Source organism: Mastigoproctus giganteus, chromosome 7 (genome assembly GCF_048544385.1).
Source record: "Mastigoproctus giganteus isolate SK-2022 chromosome 7, ASM4854438v1, whole genome shotgun sequence".
Lineage (NCBI taxonomy): Eukaryota > Metazoa > Arthropoda > Arachnida > Uropygi > Thelyphonidae > Mastigoproctus > Mastigoproctus giganteus.
This window is the reverse complement of record NC_143581.1, coordinates 189,379,670-189,395,012: the sequence shown is the minus strand read 5'-3', so window position 1 is coordinate 189,395,012 and position 15,343 is coordinate 189,379,670. Positions and strand designations below refer to the sequence as shown.

The 15,343-nt window shown below is 35.2% G+C and overlaps 1 protein-coding gene across 4 annotated transcripts in view; it reads left to right on the top strand.

The window, feature by feature from the left end:
* The window catches only part of for (cGMP-dependent protein kinase for), a 353,560-nt gene that overhangs the window by 276,879 nt on the left and 61,338 nt on the right, over positions 1–15,343 (top strand). For all 4 annotated transcript variants that reach the window (XM_090378024.1, XM_090378025.1, XM_090378023.1 and 1 more), the window contains exon 15: positions 4,747–4,869. In XM_090378024.1, the coding sequence (XP_090234150.1) occupies positions 4,747–4,869 (123 nt within the window). The remainder of the gene's footprint in view (positions 1–4,746; positions 4,870–15,343) is intronic.

The following is a 15,343-nucleotide window of genomic DNA, read 5'->3' as shown; positions in this document are numbered from 1 at the left end:
CTCTACTTGCATTCTATTTTTTTTTTTTTTTTTTTTAATACTTATTTCTTATTTTATAATTTTTTTTTTTCCAAGTTTTATATATGTATATAAATATATATATATATATATATTTTTTTTCACTCAACTCATTCATCTTTTTCTCACACACCAGAAGGGGATGCAATGATGTGTAGTGTAAATTTATATACTAATTAAAACCAGTGTTAGTGTACTTAACTGTAGCATTAACTGCACACAACTGAAGAATAACTTACAGTTATTCTTCAGTTGTGGTGCAGGCCTAGTTGCAAGCAGGCCAGGGGAGAATTCGGTGATAGTGTTTATGTGGTTAGTAAATGTTTGTTAATGCAGTATATATAAAGTAATGTAAGTTATTTTTAACTTTGTATTCTTTCGGGCAATTACATTTGCTCTTCCACTCATTCCCATTCACTCTCTCTTTCCCTCATGGTAGGTCACTTTCTTTCACCAAAACTGCCATTTATTCCCTTTACCATAATTCCTAGTTTACTCAGTGCCAAGCCTATTCATTCTTTCATTCTACATTGCATCCCTTTGCTACTAGCTTACTGATATTTTTCAGCTAATCTGCTTCCCTGGCTGCCTGTACATCTCCCTCCCCTACATGGTTACTTATTTGGTGTGGGGCCCCAGGTTCCTACACATGGCAGGGTGCTCCTGTGGAGTTTTGTCGTGTCAGGTTTCTGTCAAGGCACAGAATACAGTAAACCCCCGCTATTCGCAGGGGTTACGTTCCTGAGAAATGCCGCGAATACCGAAAATGCGAATACTGAGTTATGGCTCCCATAGTAATAAAGGGGTTTTGTTCCAAAGTATGAAATATATAAGAAAAACTAGTCTAAAATTTTGTCTATGTATGTATTATATGTACCTTCATAATATCACTATGTACATAGACAGTACATAGTGAAACGTAAGCATATGGCATCGAAATGAAAATAAGAAACAATTTAATATTAAATGTAATATTTATTAGAAATTTCAAACAAATTTTTCAAAGCAGCATCTTTGCTATCAAAAAACTTATCCCGCCAGTGTTATTACCAGAGGAGTCTCCGTAGCCAGGTGGGAAGGAGCAGCAGCGCGTAGCACATGCTTCTTGATTAGACCGGGGTTCGAGCCCGTCACCACCAAATACGGAGGATGTGGAAAGGTCAGGGAATGACCACCGCATATCCCGAAGAAATACCGGCGCATTATAGCCTTAGTTGCTAATGCGCCAATAAAATCCAAACCAGACCTGGAGAAATATAGCCTTAGTTGCTAATGCTCCTAAAAACCAAATAACAATAGCTATCACCAGTTTCACTAAAGTGTTGATAAAGGAGTTTTGCCTTTTCACGAATGATGAGTGAATTTAACGGAATTTTATTTTGAGTTCGGTCTTCTCTCCACAGATTTAAAGCTTTTTCCATTTTTTCTAATTTAACATCACAAGTTACAGAGCAAATTTTTGAAGCAATTAGCGTGTTTTCACGGACACTACGGCAGATTTTTTTCTTCCGATTTCTTGATTGATCGTACCGTTGACTCATTGATTTTATAATGTTTTGCCACTGAGGAGACGCTTTCACCATTACAAATTTTGTCTAATAACTCAATTTTATTCACTAATGTCATCACCTTTGATCTTTTCACATTTCCCTTGTTATTCGTAGCCATATTTTTGTACGGGTTAGAAAGAACTTGTCCACAATAAAGTCACTTTCTTCTGTTAACACACTCGAAAAAGTCTGTTTTACACTGCAAAACGGTAGATTTATCACTTTTGTAAGCATATCAATTTATGAATTTATTCAATTTATAAGCATATAAATTAAAAGCAAACAACGAAACCTTCCATGACAAGCGTATAACACATACTGAACAAGGATTAGCGAGAAACATCCATTGTGTATTCTATGCTACAAAATGTAGCATAGAATACACAAACATTTTGAGATTTTTGTTGCCAAGTTTTGTGCACAATGATGATCACAATTGTGCACAGATATCTAAAAATCAATTTACTTTGTATTAAAATTGTAAAATTGACCAACAGCGGCCTTTGTATTTTTGAAATGAAACAAGAAACAGCACTTTTAAATCCATTTCAGGTACACTGTGGCAGTGGGGAAGTGAGGAGAAAGATATGACCATAATTGGGGGTGGCCAACTTTTTTCTTAGTGCTGTCAGTGTCCTAAACACAATTCTGAAGTTAAATGCATTTTGTATACATAACCCTTCTCATATCTTGGCCAAACCTCAGTGATGGGTGAGATGATGTAACAAAGCTGTATTGAACTTATTGCACTGAGGAACTGTGAACCACATTCCACCCTGCTAACATTATGGGAGGAGACACGTTTTGAAGTGGTGGCTTATTGGTGTGGGCTGGAATAACTGTTACCATGATTAACTCTCATAGCTGTAAGGTATTAATATGAGAACCTCAACCCTTGTTTGTCTTTTGGCAGGAGTAGTGTCCAGATATTTTTTTTTAATGGATGTTAGTGCACGTCCTCATAGAGTACTCCTAGTGCTCCATTACCTTCAGAGGGACAGTATAGTTGGTACAGGATGCCCTGCCAGATCCTCAGACCTCAGTTCAGTATAGCATGTCTGGGATACCCAGGTTTTTAGTCACAGGCTCTTTCTAGATACCTCACTGAGCTGCATTAGCTTTTACACAAGAATGGGAGTTGATGTAATGCCTGTTAGTCCACAGAAATAATGTGCCTTATTAGAGTATGTTTTGCTGCTCATGAACTCATTTGCGTAACTGTAATTTCAGATTGAAATTTTGCAGTCTTTGCATATTATTGACTTGTTGAAGAGTTTGTATGCATGTATATATTATTTTTCATGTGTGGGTGGCTCTGTGAAATACATATGTGTGTATATATAATTTTTTCAAGGTTAATTCAAGTAGTGTGTCCATATATGTATGAATTGTCCTGCACTCTCTTATCTTTTTTTTCAAGTAATTGTAGATGCAGTTTATAAAGATGGCAGTGTTAAAATAGCTTTGAAAATTAGGAGCATGTCACAACCATTGGCTGTCATTGTTTAGTTTACAATAAAATTGAATTAAGTGATACATAAATGAATATTATTGCATATTTTTCAAACTTTAAAAATTCCATGAACTAGCATGAATTTCTGCCAGCAGCCAGCTGCTAGCAGAAATTCACTCTTCAGAGCCTATGTGCATCAGCGGTGCGTAGCACACGCTTCTTGATTAGACCGGGGTTCGAGCCCATGACCACCAAATACGGAGGATGCAGAAAGGTCAGGGAATGACCAGGGGAAATGCATATCCCCGGAGCAATATGGCCTTAGTTGCTAATGCTCCTAAAAACCAAATAACAACAACCTATGTGCATTTGGGAAATTCACTCATGGATACATTAAAATAAATTGTTTAAATATAAGATAACTTCTCATAACTTTTTATAGGAAATTTCTTCACCTGATGCTCACATCAATTTTATCCGGTTAATACATAGTATAAAAGATCTAAGTTTATGACACGATATTATCCGTACTAAAAGATTGTTAATTTATACGGTTTTCATAAAACTAATCTTGCATTCAATTCCCAATATCTACTTGCTGCTACCAAGGAAGAGCAAAGCATAGCTGATGCACATCAAACCACCCAAAACTAAACCCACTAGCAATAACAGACTAGAAATCAAAGGCAATTGTCAAACTATGTTAAAATATTCTAGACTAAACTTCTTTATATGTGACTAGGTTATTTCGGTTACGAACCGTGCTCACAAGAAGTAAAGTGACACATTTAACAATACCCACTCTCTTATAAATCAAACTGAATTAAAAATTAGTGCACTGTGACAAGATTATTTTTGTTAACCAGTGTGAACAGAATTTTGTTGCAATTTGATAACAGGTTTTTATTTTTTGTTTTTGTGAGCACCTGTGAAATTAATTGGTTTTCATTCCTGTTCATCACAGAAAGTGGAAAAATTTAATTAATTAAAAAAAAAAAATTAATATGCCTGAAACGTAAAGCAGTGGTAACGCTTCTAGTCTTACAAATTTTCATTCGAGTAAAAATAAATGGACAAAACAAAGAATGGGAAGGAAGGTTTAAAATAAATGAAATAGAAAACAAACTAGATTAAAAAAACTTGGAAACAGGAGATTAAAATAAGTGAAATAGAAAAGAAAGGAGATTTCTCTAAAATCACTTTGACTGTAAGAGATAGCACCTTTGCGGATAGCAGTATGATGTGTACAAGAGAAGGGCTATTAAGGCACTAGGCTTCAGCTGAGAAATCTTGAGTGGGTGACCTATTCAGCCATGAGAAACTGACCCTAATTGAAGTGAGAAGTAAATAAAGAAATTAAATAATTATATGTTTGTATTATAGGCACTGAAGGAAAGGGGTCTCTCTGAAATTGACAGTACTTATCAGACCTTTTAATAAGAGTGAGGATTGGTGAAATGAAATAATTTTGCTAAACAAGTAATTTGCAAAATTACAAAAAGTAAAAGTATCATATATTTAATTTTAAGTGTCCAAAATACATACAATATCTAGTGTATTCTACCATAGTTTGTGCTCACGAAAGTGGAGATGGAATCAGAAAGGTTTTGAAATGTGGTATATACTCCTAATACATCATTAACTTATGAAATTTCCTTTAATTTTTGTTGTGTATTAAATTTGCATATGGCATAAAATGTAGTGGGAAATAATTCTTTCTTGCAGACCACCATTTACTGGATCCGATCCCATGAAAACATATAATATTATTTTGAAAGGTATTGATGCCATAGATTTTCCACGATGTATCTCTAGAAATGCAACGGCTCTAATCAAGAAACTCTGCAGGTCAGTATAGTTATAGTATATTTCACGTTTTGTTCTAATTGCTATATACATGTCTAGATAGATAAAAGAATGTTCTCAAGTAAAGAATATTACAAGCAACTATTCCTGTAGATCAGATTTATCTTAGCATATTCTTTAAAAAAAAAATAAATGGATTTTCAGGATTATTCTTCAAAAGATTCTTGATTCAAAAAATTATTTTTATGAATTATTCATTGTTATATTCAGTAGTTTGAAAATTCTGTTGTTACCTACTTTAATATAATTTTTGGTAAGAATATTATATGGAATTCTGGTATACTATATTACAAGATATAAGCATTATACATAATGAAACCAAGAATAACCACAAGATTCAAATAAAGACTTGTTCTGTGTGTGGATCTTGTGTTAAATGTGAGTGTTCTACAGTCCCATTATCCTGAGGATACCATACAGACTTAGTGTTTTTCCTCTTGATAGACTATATATTATAATTTATTGGTTCAGAGTGTCTTATGATAAAGAATTGGGATAAAATTTGTACAGTAGATTGAGGCAGTGGCAGTCCTTTTCAAAATATTCTTTGAGTTGCCACTCTGCTCAAGCTTCGATGAAAACAGCACATGCATAGCTACTAACTGTCCAGTTTTACAGCATACGATCCATCTTTTTGACTATTTTCACCATCATAACATTTTTTTTTGATGAATGTGGCTGCATTTTCATCTGAGAAGAGTTTGCTGTAATTAAAAAAAAGAAAACTTTATTCTGTAGAATTCCCATTTCCAGCATAATACATATGACATGATTCAGAGATAATAATCTCTCTCAATTTAGAAAGCTACGAAGATTGATAAGAGAACATAAAGTTTATTACTAATATTAATATTAGTTCTCTACTTTCAAAGAAAATAATGTATGGAATGCAACTCCTCTAATTAGCATTGCAAATAGTCTAGAATTACGAGCTAAAATGCTTCCCATCAGTAAATTAGTAAAGGCCACATTCATTTTCAGTCTCAGTTGTAGCAGAGTGAGAGATGCATAAAGAAAAAATACATTATGAACAAAAAAAAGGGGGGGAGAGGGGTTGATAAATGATGAACTGATCAAATAGTACACCCAAATATTCATAGCAAACTTTACTGTAAGTGTTTTTTGCATATCTTAAAAAGAAAGCATTAGTGAATTTCTACCAACATTGTGCCATTGAGGTGTAACACTTCAGTTTGTTATTTGGTTTTTAAGAGCATTAGCAACTAAGGCCATATTGCTCCGGGATATGCGGTGGTCATTCCCTGACCTTTCCGCATCCTCCGTATTTGGTGGTGACGGGCTTGAACCCCGGTCTAATTCCAGAAGCGTGTGCTACGCACTGCTGCTCCTGCCCACCTGGCTACGGAGGTGCCTTAACACTTCAGTGGATCATACCATTGTGCCAGTATGATCCACTGAAGTGTTACAACTTCAGATATTTTTTTACCCTCATAGTAGAAGCTGTGCAACTTCATGAAGAAATCTTCTAAATTGTGAACTTAGTTTGGTGGCAAATTAACTTTTTATCTTGAATTCCTAACACCAAAAGCATGTTTCTCTGTGGCAGTCAAAAATCTGCTGGCTACAAACAGAAATCGTAGATGGCACATTGCCAGGTGAGTTTTTGGAAGTCTTGTGTTAAATATTATTTAACTTTAAGAAATTCATCATCCAAAGCACTATTTGGAGAACAAATTTCTTGATTGATTTTGCAAAAACAAATTGTTTCCAGTACAAATCACAGAGGATAAAAAATAGATACATTGCAGTATCAATTCTTTCATCATTATGGAAGAAGAAAGAATTGATATATAGTGTCCTTCAATGGGAAACTGAGAAGTGTAGAAGGAAGCTTGAAATATAACAAACTATCCCAATTCATTCTTGGTATTTAGCAGTTCCTAATAGCAATGCTGAGTGTGAGAGAATATTCAACCGGATTTAAAAAAAAATTCAGATCTTTTCTTTGTGAAGTTTAGTAAATGCCCTTGACAGCCAAGTCTCCAAAGAGTAGCGCCATTGTTATAAATGAAACTTTGGTTCACTGTTTTTGAAGAGAGCAGAGTCTACAACATTATCTTTCTTAAAGCAATCACAATCAGTCAGTTTATAACAGACAATCCAGACAGAAAATCACAAACATGAAAATCCTGGGTGTTTGAAAGTATAATGTACTGGTAAACAATCCTATGGCTGTTTTTAATATAAAATGTGTATGTTGTTAGTGAAATTTAATTTCTAGTGCAGTGTAGACCTTAAATAAACCTCCTGCTTTCTCCAAAAGAACCTCTTGTTTTTTTTCTGTTTTGGCTAAAAAAATGTTTTTCTTTTCTCTGCTTACAGTTCCCCAGTCTCCAGCTTTTGAAAAGTGAAAAGTGGCATCTATGTATACATCAAGGTTCGTTGATTCATAGGATCCTTTTATGCTCCTTCTTGCTTGACACCATTTCTCCCTTTGCTGTGCATCAATTTGGTGATGAAAGTTTGTGGGCAATTGCTCATTCATGAAATTCCTCATTGACACTTTATTTTATACATTATGCACGCTTGCAATTGCTCCTGTATATTCCCGAATCTCTTGGGCAATTCTTTGAAATTTTGTGCACGCTTTTTCACACAACCAATCAAATTTGCTAAATTAAGATTACTAACATTCTTACATCAATGTATTTTTTATTATTGTAGTTGATGAATTGCTGAATCTAGAGGGCCAATAAGGACCTCTAGATTCAGCAATTTATTTTTTTGGTCATTTTTAGGATAATGGACAAATCCAGCAAACCACTCAAAAATTGATATATTTGGTTACTGAATTGGCTACTCGCATTAGTGATGCATCAGAACTGTCCCTCCAGTTAGTACTCCCATCTGGCTAGTGGCATCTCCATTTGTTTACGACTGCATCTCCTTATTTTTATCCATTTTAATAGTGTATTTGGCCTGCATTTTCCCCCTTTGATATACATTTTGTGTGATAGTATAGCTCAGTGGTTCCCAATCTTTTATCACTGAAGTCACACTTTAAGTTAAAAGCTGAATATTAACAGCACACAGGAATGGTGATTGCCATTGAACTCAATGGAATTTTTCCTAATCTCGCAGCATACTTGAAAAGGGCCGCAGTATGCCAATGTGCCGAGGCACACCGGTTGGGAACCCCTGGCATAGCGGATTTACCACTTCTCACTCATTTAGAGAGATCTGGGTGTGAATCCTGTTGAAGACTGGAAGAAAAGGATTCTCAGTTTTCCCAGCTTGCACAACACATAAATCAGACTGCAGTATCAAGGAACTGTTGAATATAATCTAAGAAAGTCTGCTAAAAATAATACCAGTTCCTTTAAACATATCACCTAAAAGGAAAGCAAGATGGCCCCCAGAGGATTGTTGCAGATTAAGACACAAAGATGGATCATTTGCTGTTATCGAAAAGGATACATTGTTAAAGAAACTTGACAGTAGAACTTTGAAACTTATGTGAAATATTGACATTATTGTAAGCAAAGTGAAGCCACAGTCTTCCATTTCTGTGATATTTCATATCTATTTCCTAATTTGTATTGTGTGTTTCAGTTATTACTCAGTAAACTTTTCTTAGGAGCCATATTGGAGAACAGGGAGAATCTAATTCTTCTGAGTGTTTTCTGTTGTTGTTGGGAGATGGTTGTTATAAGGACTGTTTAAGAAAGGGTGTGTGTGTGTGTGTGTGTGTGTGTGTGTGTGTGTGTGTGTGTGTGTGTACACAGGTAATCCTCATATAACATGGTAGTTAGGTTCGTCTAAAGTCTCGTGTAGTGCGAAACCGTGTTATAGGGGACTAAGAACCAGTACAAAAAGGGGGCTTATGTTCCAAAAGCTAACAAAAATACGCCTTTTTTTTTTTTATAACTATTGGAAAGTTAATTTTTATTAAAAATAATAATAACTGTACAGATGTCTTACAAACTGTAATACATATATGCTAGATAATGTACATTCATTTCATTTTCTTCCTCTTCATCAATGCTAAGCACAATCAAACGAGAACATTTTCTCTGTTATAGAATATCTTCTGCTCTCTCTAAAAAAATCATTAATCTGGGTTTGTTTGCTTTTGCTTGATAGATCTTTGCAAATTTCATGGCATGGAGCTAAGAATTTTTGAAGCTCACTTGTGAACTTTGTGCTTCTTTTAGTGGAGGGATCTGCATTCAAAAAATAAGATTCTAATTGCTTGGCTAAGTTTATGCCTTCTCATATACTTTTTAGTGTAAAATTTGGAACTTCAGAATTTTCATCTGTGCTATCATCGTCTGAATTGATTTGGTTTACCTCCGATGCCATTTCTACAAAATCCGCTTCGCTGGCCTCTTTTTCTACCAGTAATTCTTGAACATCTTCAGTAGTCATATCATCAAAACCTTCCCTTCCTACTAACTTAGCAAGTTAGTGTCGCACCTATTCCGTTTTCTGCTGGTTTGACCATACAGTATTTCCTGAATGAACTGACTCTGGCCATACATTTTTCCAATGCACAGTTAATGTTGACGGTTGGTTTTACTTCTTTGAGCGATAAAGCCATGATTCCAATACAGTCCACAACTGAAAAATGTTTCTATGCCTCCAACACCTCACAAGATTTGGAATCAATTTTTTCCAAAATCCATTGTAACGATTTTCTGATGTAATGAGTTTTAAAGGTAGATATAATGCCTTGATCTAGGCTGAATTAAAGAGGTTGTTTTAGGTGGTAGGAACATTACTTCAATCTTTGTATAGCTTAAATCTTTTTGATGGCCTGGTGCGTTACCCAATAGTAATAAAACTTTGAAATCTAGATTTTTTTTTTTTTTTTCCACAAGTTCAGTACCGCAGAACCTAACATGGGGATTTCTCAATAATTTTTGATGTGAATAATGTCTGTACTGGAGGTACCCTAGGGTGCTCAAGGTGTCACGAAAAGTGAAATGCCTAACCGCTGCTATATCTCTGAAAACAATTTATACTTATTTTGTCAGGTATATAATGCTGTTGACGAATATGCAAGAAAAAATTAGAAATTTTGATATTTAATATAATTTTTTTTGAAAAAACTAAAAAGTTCACATTTTGGTCATTTGCTGTTGGGCCTTGGTTACTTTCACTCTCAATAACAGTGATGCAACAAGTACAATGCATGCGCCCAAGAAAACTCAATTGTACGCAACAAGTTGCATACAATTGGTCAACAAAATTGTTGCACTTTGAGAGCTCTATAAGGATATATAACTAGATTTCAAATTGGGTTTTTAGTTTTTGAGAGTTGAACAAGTCATTAAAGTAACTACTTTGTTCAGTTACTTCGCATTTGTCAAGCAGTGCAGTTGTGTCTCATTTAGTTAAGTTGTGACGATGCCAAAAGTTACATCAATTAAAGTGTTCAAAGATTTCGACAAAATGACAAATCTAACATTGAAAAGCAAGCACATTCCTCGACTTCATGGAATCAACATTCAATCTTAAACTCGCATCAGATCCTACAAAATCTACTACGCTTGGTTAATCGTGTATCGACTTGGTCTTCAATCGCAATGTTAATAGTTTGAATTGTTTCAACTATGTATCCTACTTTAGTTACCACAAACCTTTATTGTTGATTGTAAATGATAATACTGAATAAAATAAAAATGATTTATATTAAGCTTAAATTGTATTTTTTCATTTCACTTGACGTTATTCACGGATCGACCTTCGTCTCCACAGCGCTAACCATTTTTTTTTTTTTTTTTGTATAACAACTAGCGAGCCAAAAGTGGGAATTTATAAAAAAATAATGGAAATGTTGAAAATTACATCCAGCATAATAGCAAAGTTTTCCCCGCACAAAAGCTCAAAAGTACTGTGTTATGCGAGGTTTCCCACAATTCTCAAAATTTGTTAGAGCAAAACCGTGTTATATAATACTGTGTTGTGCGAGGATTGCCACAATTTATCAGTTGTGTTAGAGCGGGGGTTGCCTGTATATACAGGAAATTTTACGATCTCTATGGGGATTGCCTGTATATACAGGAAATTTTACGATCTCTACGGGGGTTGCCTGTATATACAGGAAATTTTACGATCTCTACGGGGGTTGCCTGTATATACAGGAAATTTTACGATCTCTACGGGGTTTGCCTGTATATATATACAGGCCTTAATAAAAGAGATCGTACCGTGTTATACGGGGGTTGCCAGGCAACCCCCGTATAACACGGTACTTTTACAACATGGTTTTGCTCTAACAAAATGATAAATTTTGGCAATCCTCGCACAACACGGTACAGTCAGTCCTCGTATAACACGTGTTTACACTACACAAATTCGATCAAACATGATTCATAAATAGGGGAACGATATCTTATATCGTTTATAAATAGGGGAACGATATTTCCCTTAACATGAATTGTTGAGGAGGCTTCCATCCTGCAGTGGGTTGATAATGGCTGCACTTTACTTTTTTTTTTATCTTATATAACACGAACCGAATTTGCTTATGCACAATTCGCCTTTGTGTGTACAAGAAATGGCAGTCGAACGCGGAATCACCCCAACTGAACCGCAACACGATAGGAATGAAGAAGAGATTCTGAAAATGTATTTGTTTTTTATATCAGTGAAGGGGGAAACACATTTCACCATAATAATGTAAAAAGCAACACAATTCCAGCTATCGGTATAATCGCAAATGCAATTAGATTGCGTTTACTACCAGTTTATAACAGATTCCACTCTCAAGCAACTGGAAATTGTTTTTACTGTTTTATGGTAGTAACCCCTAGAAATGTGCTTTAGTAAAATGTGAGGTGTTAATAGTGTATCTCTGCCTTTACGGTGTTGTTTATTCAGTTGCTACACGCGCGCAGCTTTGTTTGTGTATCAAGCGTGCCTCCTCGTTTTGTAATTGTGCTTTATTCCCTAAAAATGAGTAAAATACTTAAAAGGTGTGAAAAGGAAATGTCCTGGTGAAGACACTGCAGATTCATAGAGAAAAACAAAAGCAATATCAATAAACAGAGGCGGACTGGGTCAAAAATTCTTACCCGGGAAAATTTATAGTGGCCTCATACTATGGTTTATGGCCAAAATCACACCGGCCTCCTGCCCACTGGGGTTTCCCCGGTAAGGCTTATGTCCAGTCCGCTTCTGTCGATAGAGAAAAAATATGAAATTGTGAAACGCTTTGAGCGAAATGAAAAACCATGTGATATTGCACGTGCTACAGACCTAAATGAGGCAACATTGAGAATTACAAAGAATGCAGAGAAAATAAAAACAACTTTCATAGCAGGAACAACTCAAAGTGTAATTAAAATCCATTAGATTAAGACACAAAGAATTGGAAGAGATGGAACGGCTGCCATCTGTTTGGATAGAAAATCAAACAAAAAAGTTTGCTTACGATAGAAGCAAAAGCATTAGCAATATTTTATTACGTAATAGTCGTAATAAAATACTTACGTATTACTTAAAATACTTAAGTAATTAAAATGCTTACGTATTACGTATTTTATTACGTATAATAATAAATAATCGTAATAAAATACTTACGTATTTTATTACGATTATTTATTATGTTTGGTAATGTTTTGGTTACAAATGTGTGTTCAATCTTGGGTGGTCGGCACCTAACCCTATTTTTTCCATAGGTCCTGTTGTTTATATTACACGATTTTGCATTGCACGAGGGTTTCTAGGAATATTACACGATTTTGCATTGCACGAGGGTTTCTAGGAACACAACTATCGTGCTGTACGAGGACTGACTGTACTTATATAACATGGCTTTGCTCTAACACGGTTTGAGAATTGTAGGAAACCTTGCATAACACGTAGCACATGCTTTTTGATTAGACCGGGGTTCGAGCCCATGAGCCACCAAATACGGAGGATGCAGAAAGGTCAGGGAATGACCACCGCATATCCCCAGAGCAATATAGCCTTAGTTGCTAATGCTCCTAAAAAAAAACCAAAACAACAAAAACGCATAACACGATACTTTTGAGCTGGGAAAACCCTGCTATTATGTTAGATGTAATTTTCAATGTTTCCATTCCTTTTTGTGAACCCCTGCTGTTGACACGATAGTTGTTATTGCCTTCATGGTTTTCTAAAGCACATTTCTGCAGGTCACGACCATAAAACAATAAAAGCAATTTGCAGTTTCCGGTTTATTGGTCTTTTCTGTTAGTGTAATCAGTTATAAACAGGTAGTAAACTTGATCTTCTTGCGTTTGCAATAGTACCGATAGCTGAAATTTTGTTGGTTTTCATGTTATTATGGTGAAATATGTTTTCCCTTCCATGAAATATTCAATCATATAAAAACATAAATTTTCAGAAACTCATTATTCCATATTCTGTTTGTTGCAACTTGTGCATGCCATGTTCTTTGATTTAATGAACATGCGTTATCTGACATATAAATATCACAGTTTGTAAGGTAAGACGTTTGTTCAGTTATTACTAATTAAGTTACTACCAGGCCTCCGTAGCCGAGTGGTCAGGAGCGGGAGTGCAGTAGCACACGCTCTTTGAGTAGACCGGGGTTCAAGCCCCTGACTGCTGAATACGGTCGATCTGCCAACCCGCACTGGACCGGTGTGGCATTATGGTCCATTTCTCTCAGCATGAATTGTTGACGAGGATTCCATCCTGCAGTGGGTTGATAATGGCTGCACTTTACCTTTTTTACCTTTAAGTTACTACCATTATAAAAATAAAGTTAAAATATTAAGTTATTACTACTATAAAAATTAAGTTTCTGATAGTTATAAAAAAAAATAGTGTATTTTTGTTAGCTTTTGGAATGTGACTCCCCTCTTTGTACTAGTACCATATAACATGCTTTTGCATTACACGAGATTTTGTAGGAAACAAATTACCATGTTATAAGAGGTTACCTGTATATATGTGTATGTATATATATATATATATATATATATATATATACAATTGAATCTCATTATACTGTATACATATATACAGTTGAACCTCATTAATACAACGTTCAAGGGACCTAAATTTTCACGTTTTGTAATAACAAAGTTTACAATAATGAGGTCCCCCAAAAGTGTCAAAATTTTACAGTTTTTTTTCTTCTTTTCTTTTTGTTACTAATTATATATCTAAGAATAATAATAAATAATAATAATATCAAAAATAAATTAATTTGAATTAATAAAATAATAAAAACAAAAAAAGCCTTGTCTAACAATTTTTTTTTTGTTTTTTGTTTGTTTGTAAGATAAACTAAGAGAAAAGCAATTAATGGAAATGAAAATATTATACAGTATATACCGTATTTCCCCAGGTATAAGACGCACCTTAATTTTGGGGCCAGAAATTTGAAAAAAAATGTATTACATAAAGTTATTGAACTCAAGTTTTATTCATCATAAAATTCATACAACTCATCACTGTCAAAACTCCCATCCATTAGCTTGTCCTCATCTGTGTCTGATGACGAATCACTGTCTTCATATATTGCCTCGTCCTCAGTTCCATCTATGGCATTTGAAATGCCACACTTCTTAAATGACTTGACAACGATCTCAATCTTGATATTATCCCAGGATCTTTTCACCCAGCTACAAACTTCTCCTATAGTTGGTGTCTTCACTCTTCCTGCTGGTGTCAAATTATCCCCAGAAGACTTCATCCATTGGTTCCATTCGTCTCTCATGGCAGCTTTGAATGGTTTGTTAATGCTGACATCAAGTGGTTGGAGCTGGGGTGTCAAGCCTCCAGGTATGACGGCAAGTTTTGTTTTTTGCTCTGCAGCAATCTTCTTTGTATTTTTTGTTATGTGTGCCCTGAACTCATCAAGCACCAATAGGGCAGGTTTGCGTAAGAACCCACCTGGTGTCTCCTGCTCCAAACTTTCTCAAACTAGATCTTCATCCCACCCTGATCCATCCAACCCTTGTCATGAATGTGGACAATCACTCCTCAAGGAATGTCTTCTTTTGGCATTGTTTTGCATTTGAAAATCAGCACAGGAGGCAGCTTGGTTCCGTCGGCACAACAAGCTAGAACAACTGTATAATGGCTCTTTTCGTGTCCACTTGTTTTCACAGTTACAGTTTTCATCCCATTCTTATCAACAGTTCTGTTACTTGGGACATCAAATTGAAGGGGGACTTTGTCCATATTTGAAATCTGTCCCAACTCAAACTGATGTGTCTTTCAACATTGAATGACAAAACGATGAAATTCAAGGACCTTCTGCTCATAGCTTTCAGGCATCTTTTGGGCAAATCTGGTGCGTGTACGCATGCTTAGTCTATTCTGTTTCATGAACCTGAAGCACCAATTGTGTCCTCCTTTGAAATCAGTGACTTCTTTTTCATCAGCAATTCTTCTTGCCTCATGCTGAACCATCTTTGTGGACACAGGAATTCCAATTGCCCTTTGCTCTTCAATCCATATCTTCAATTCCCTCTCTAAATCAGGCCAT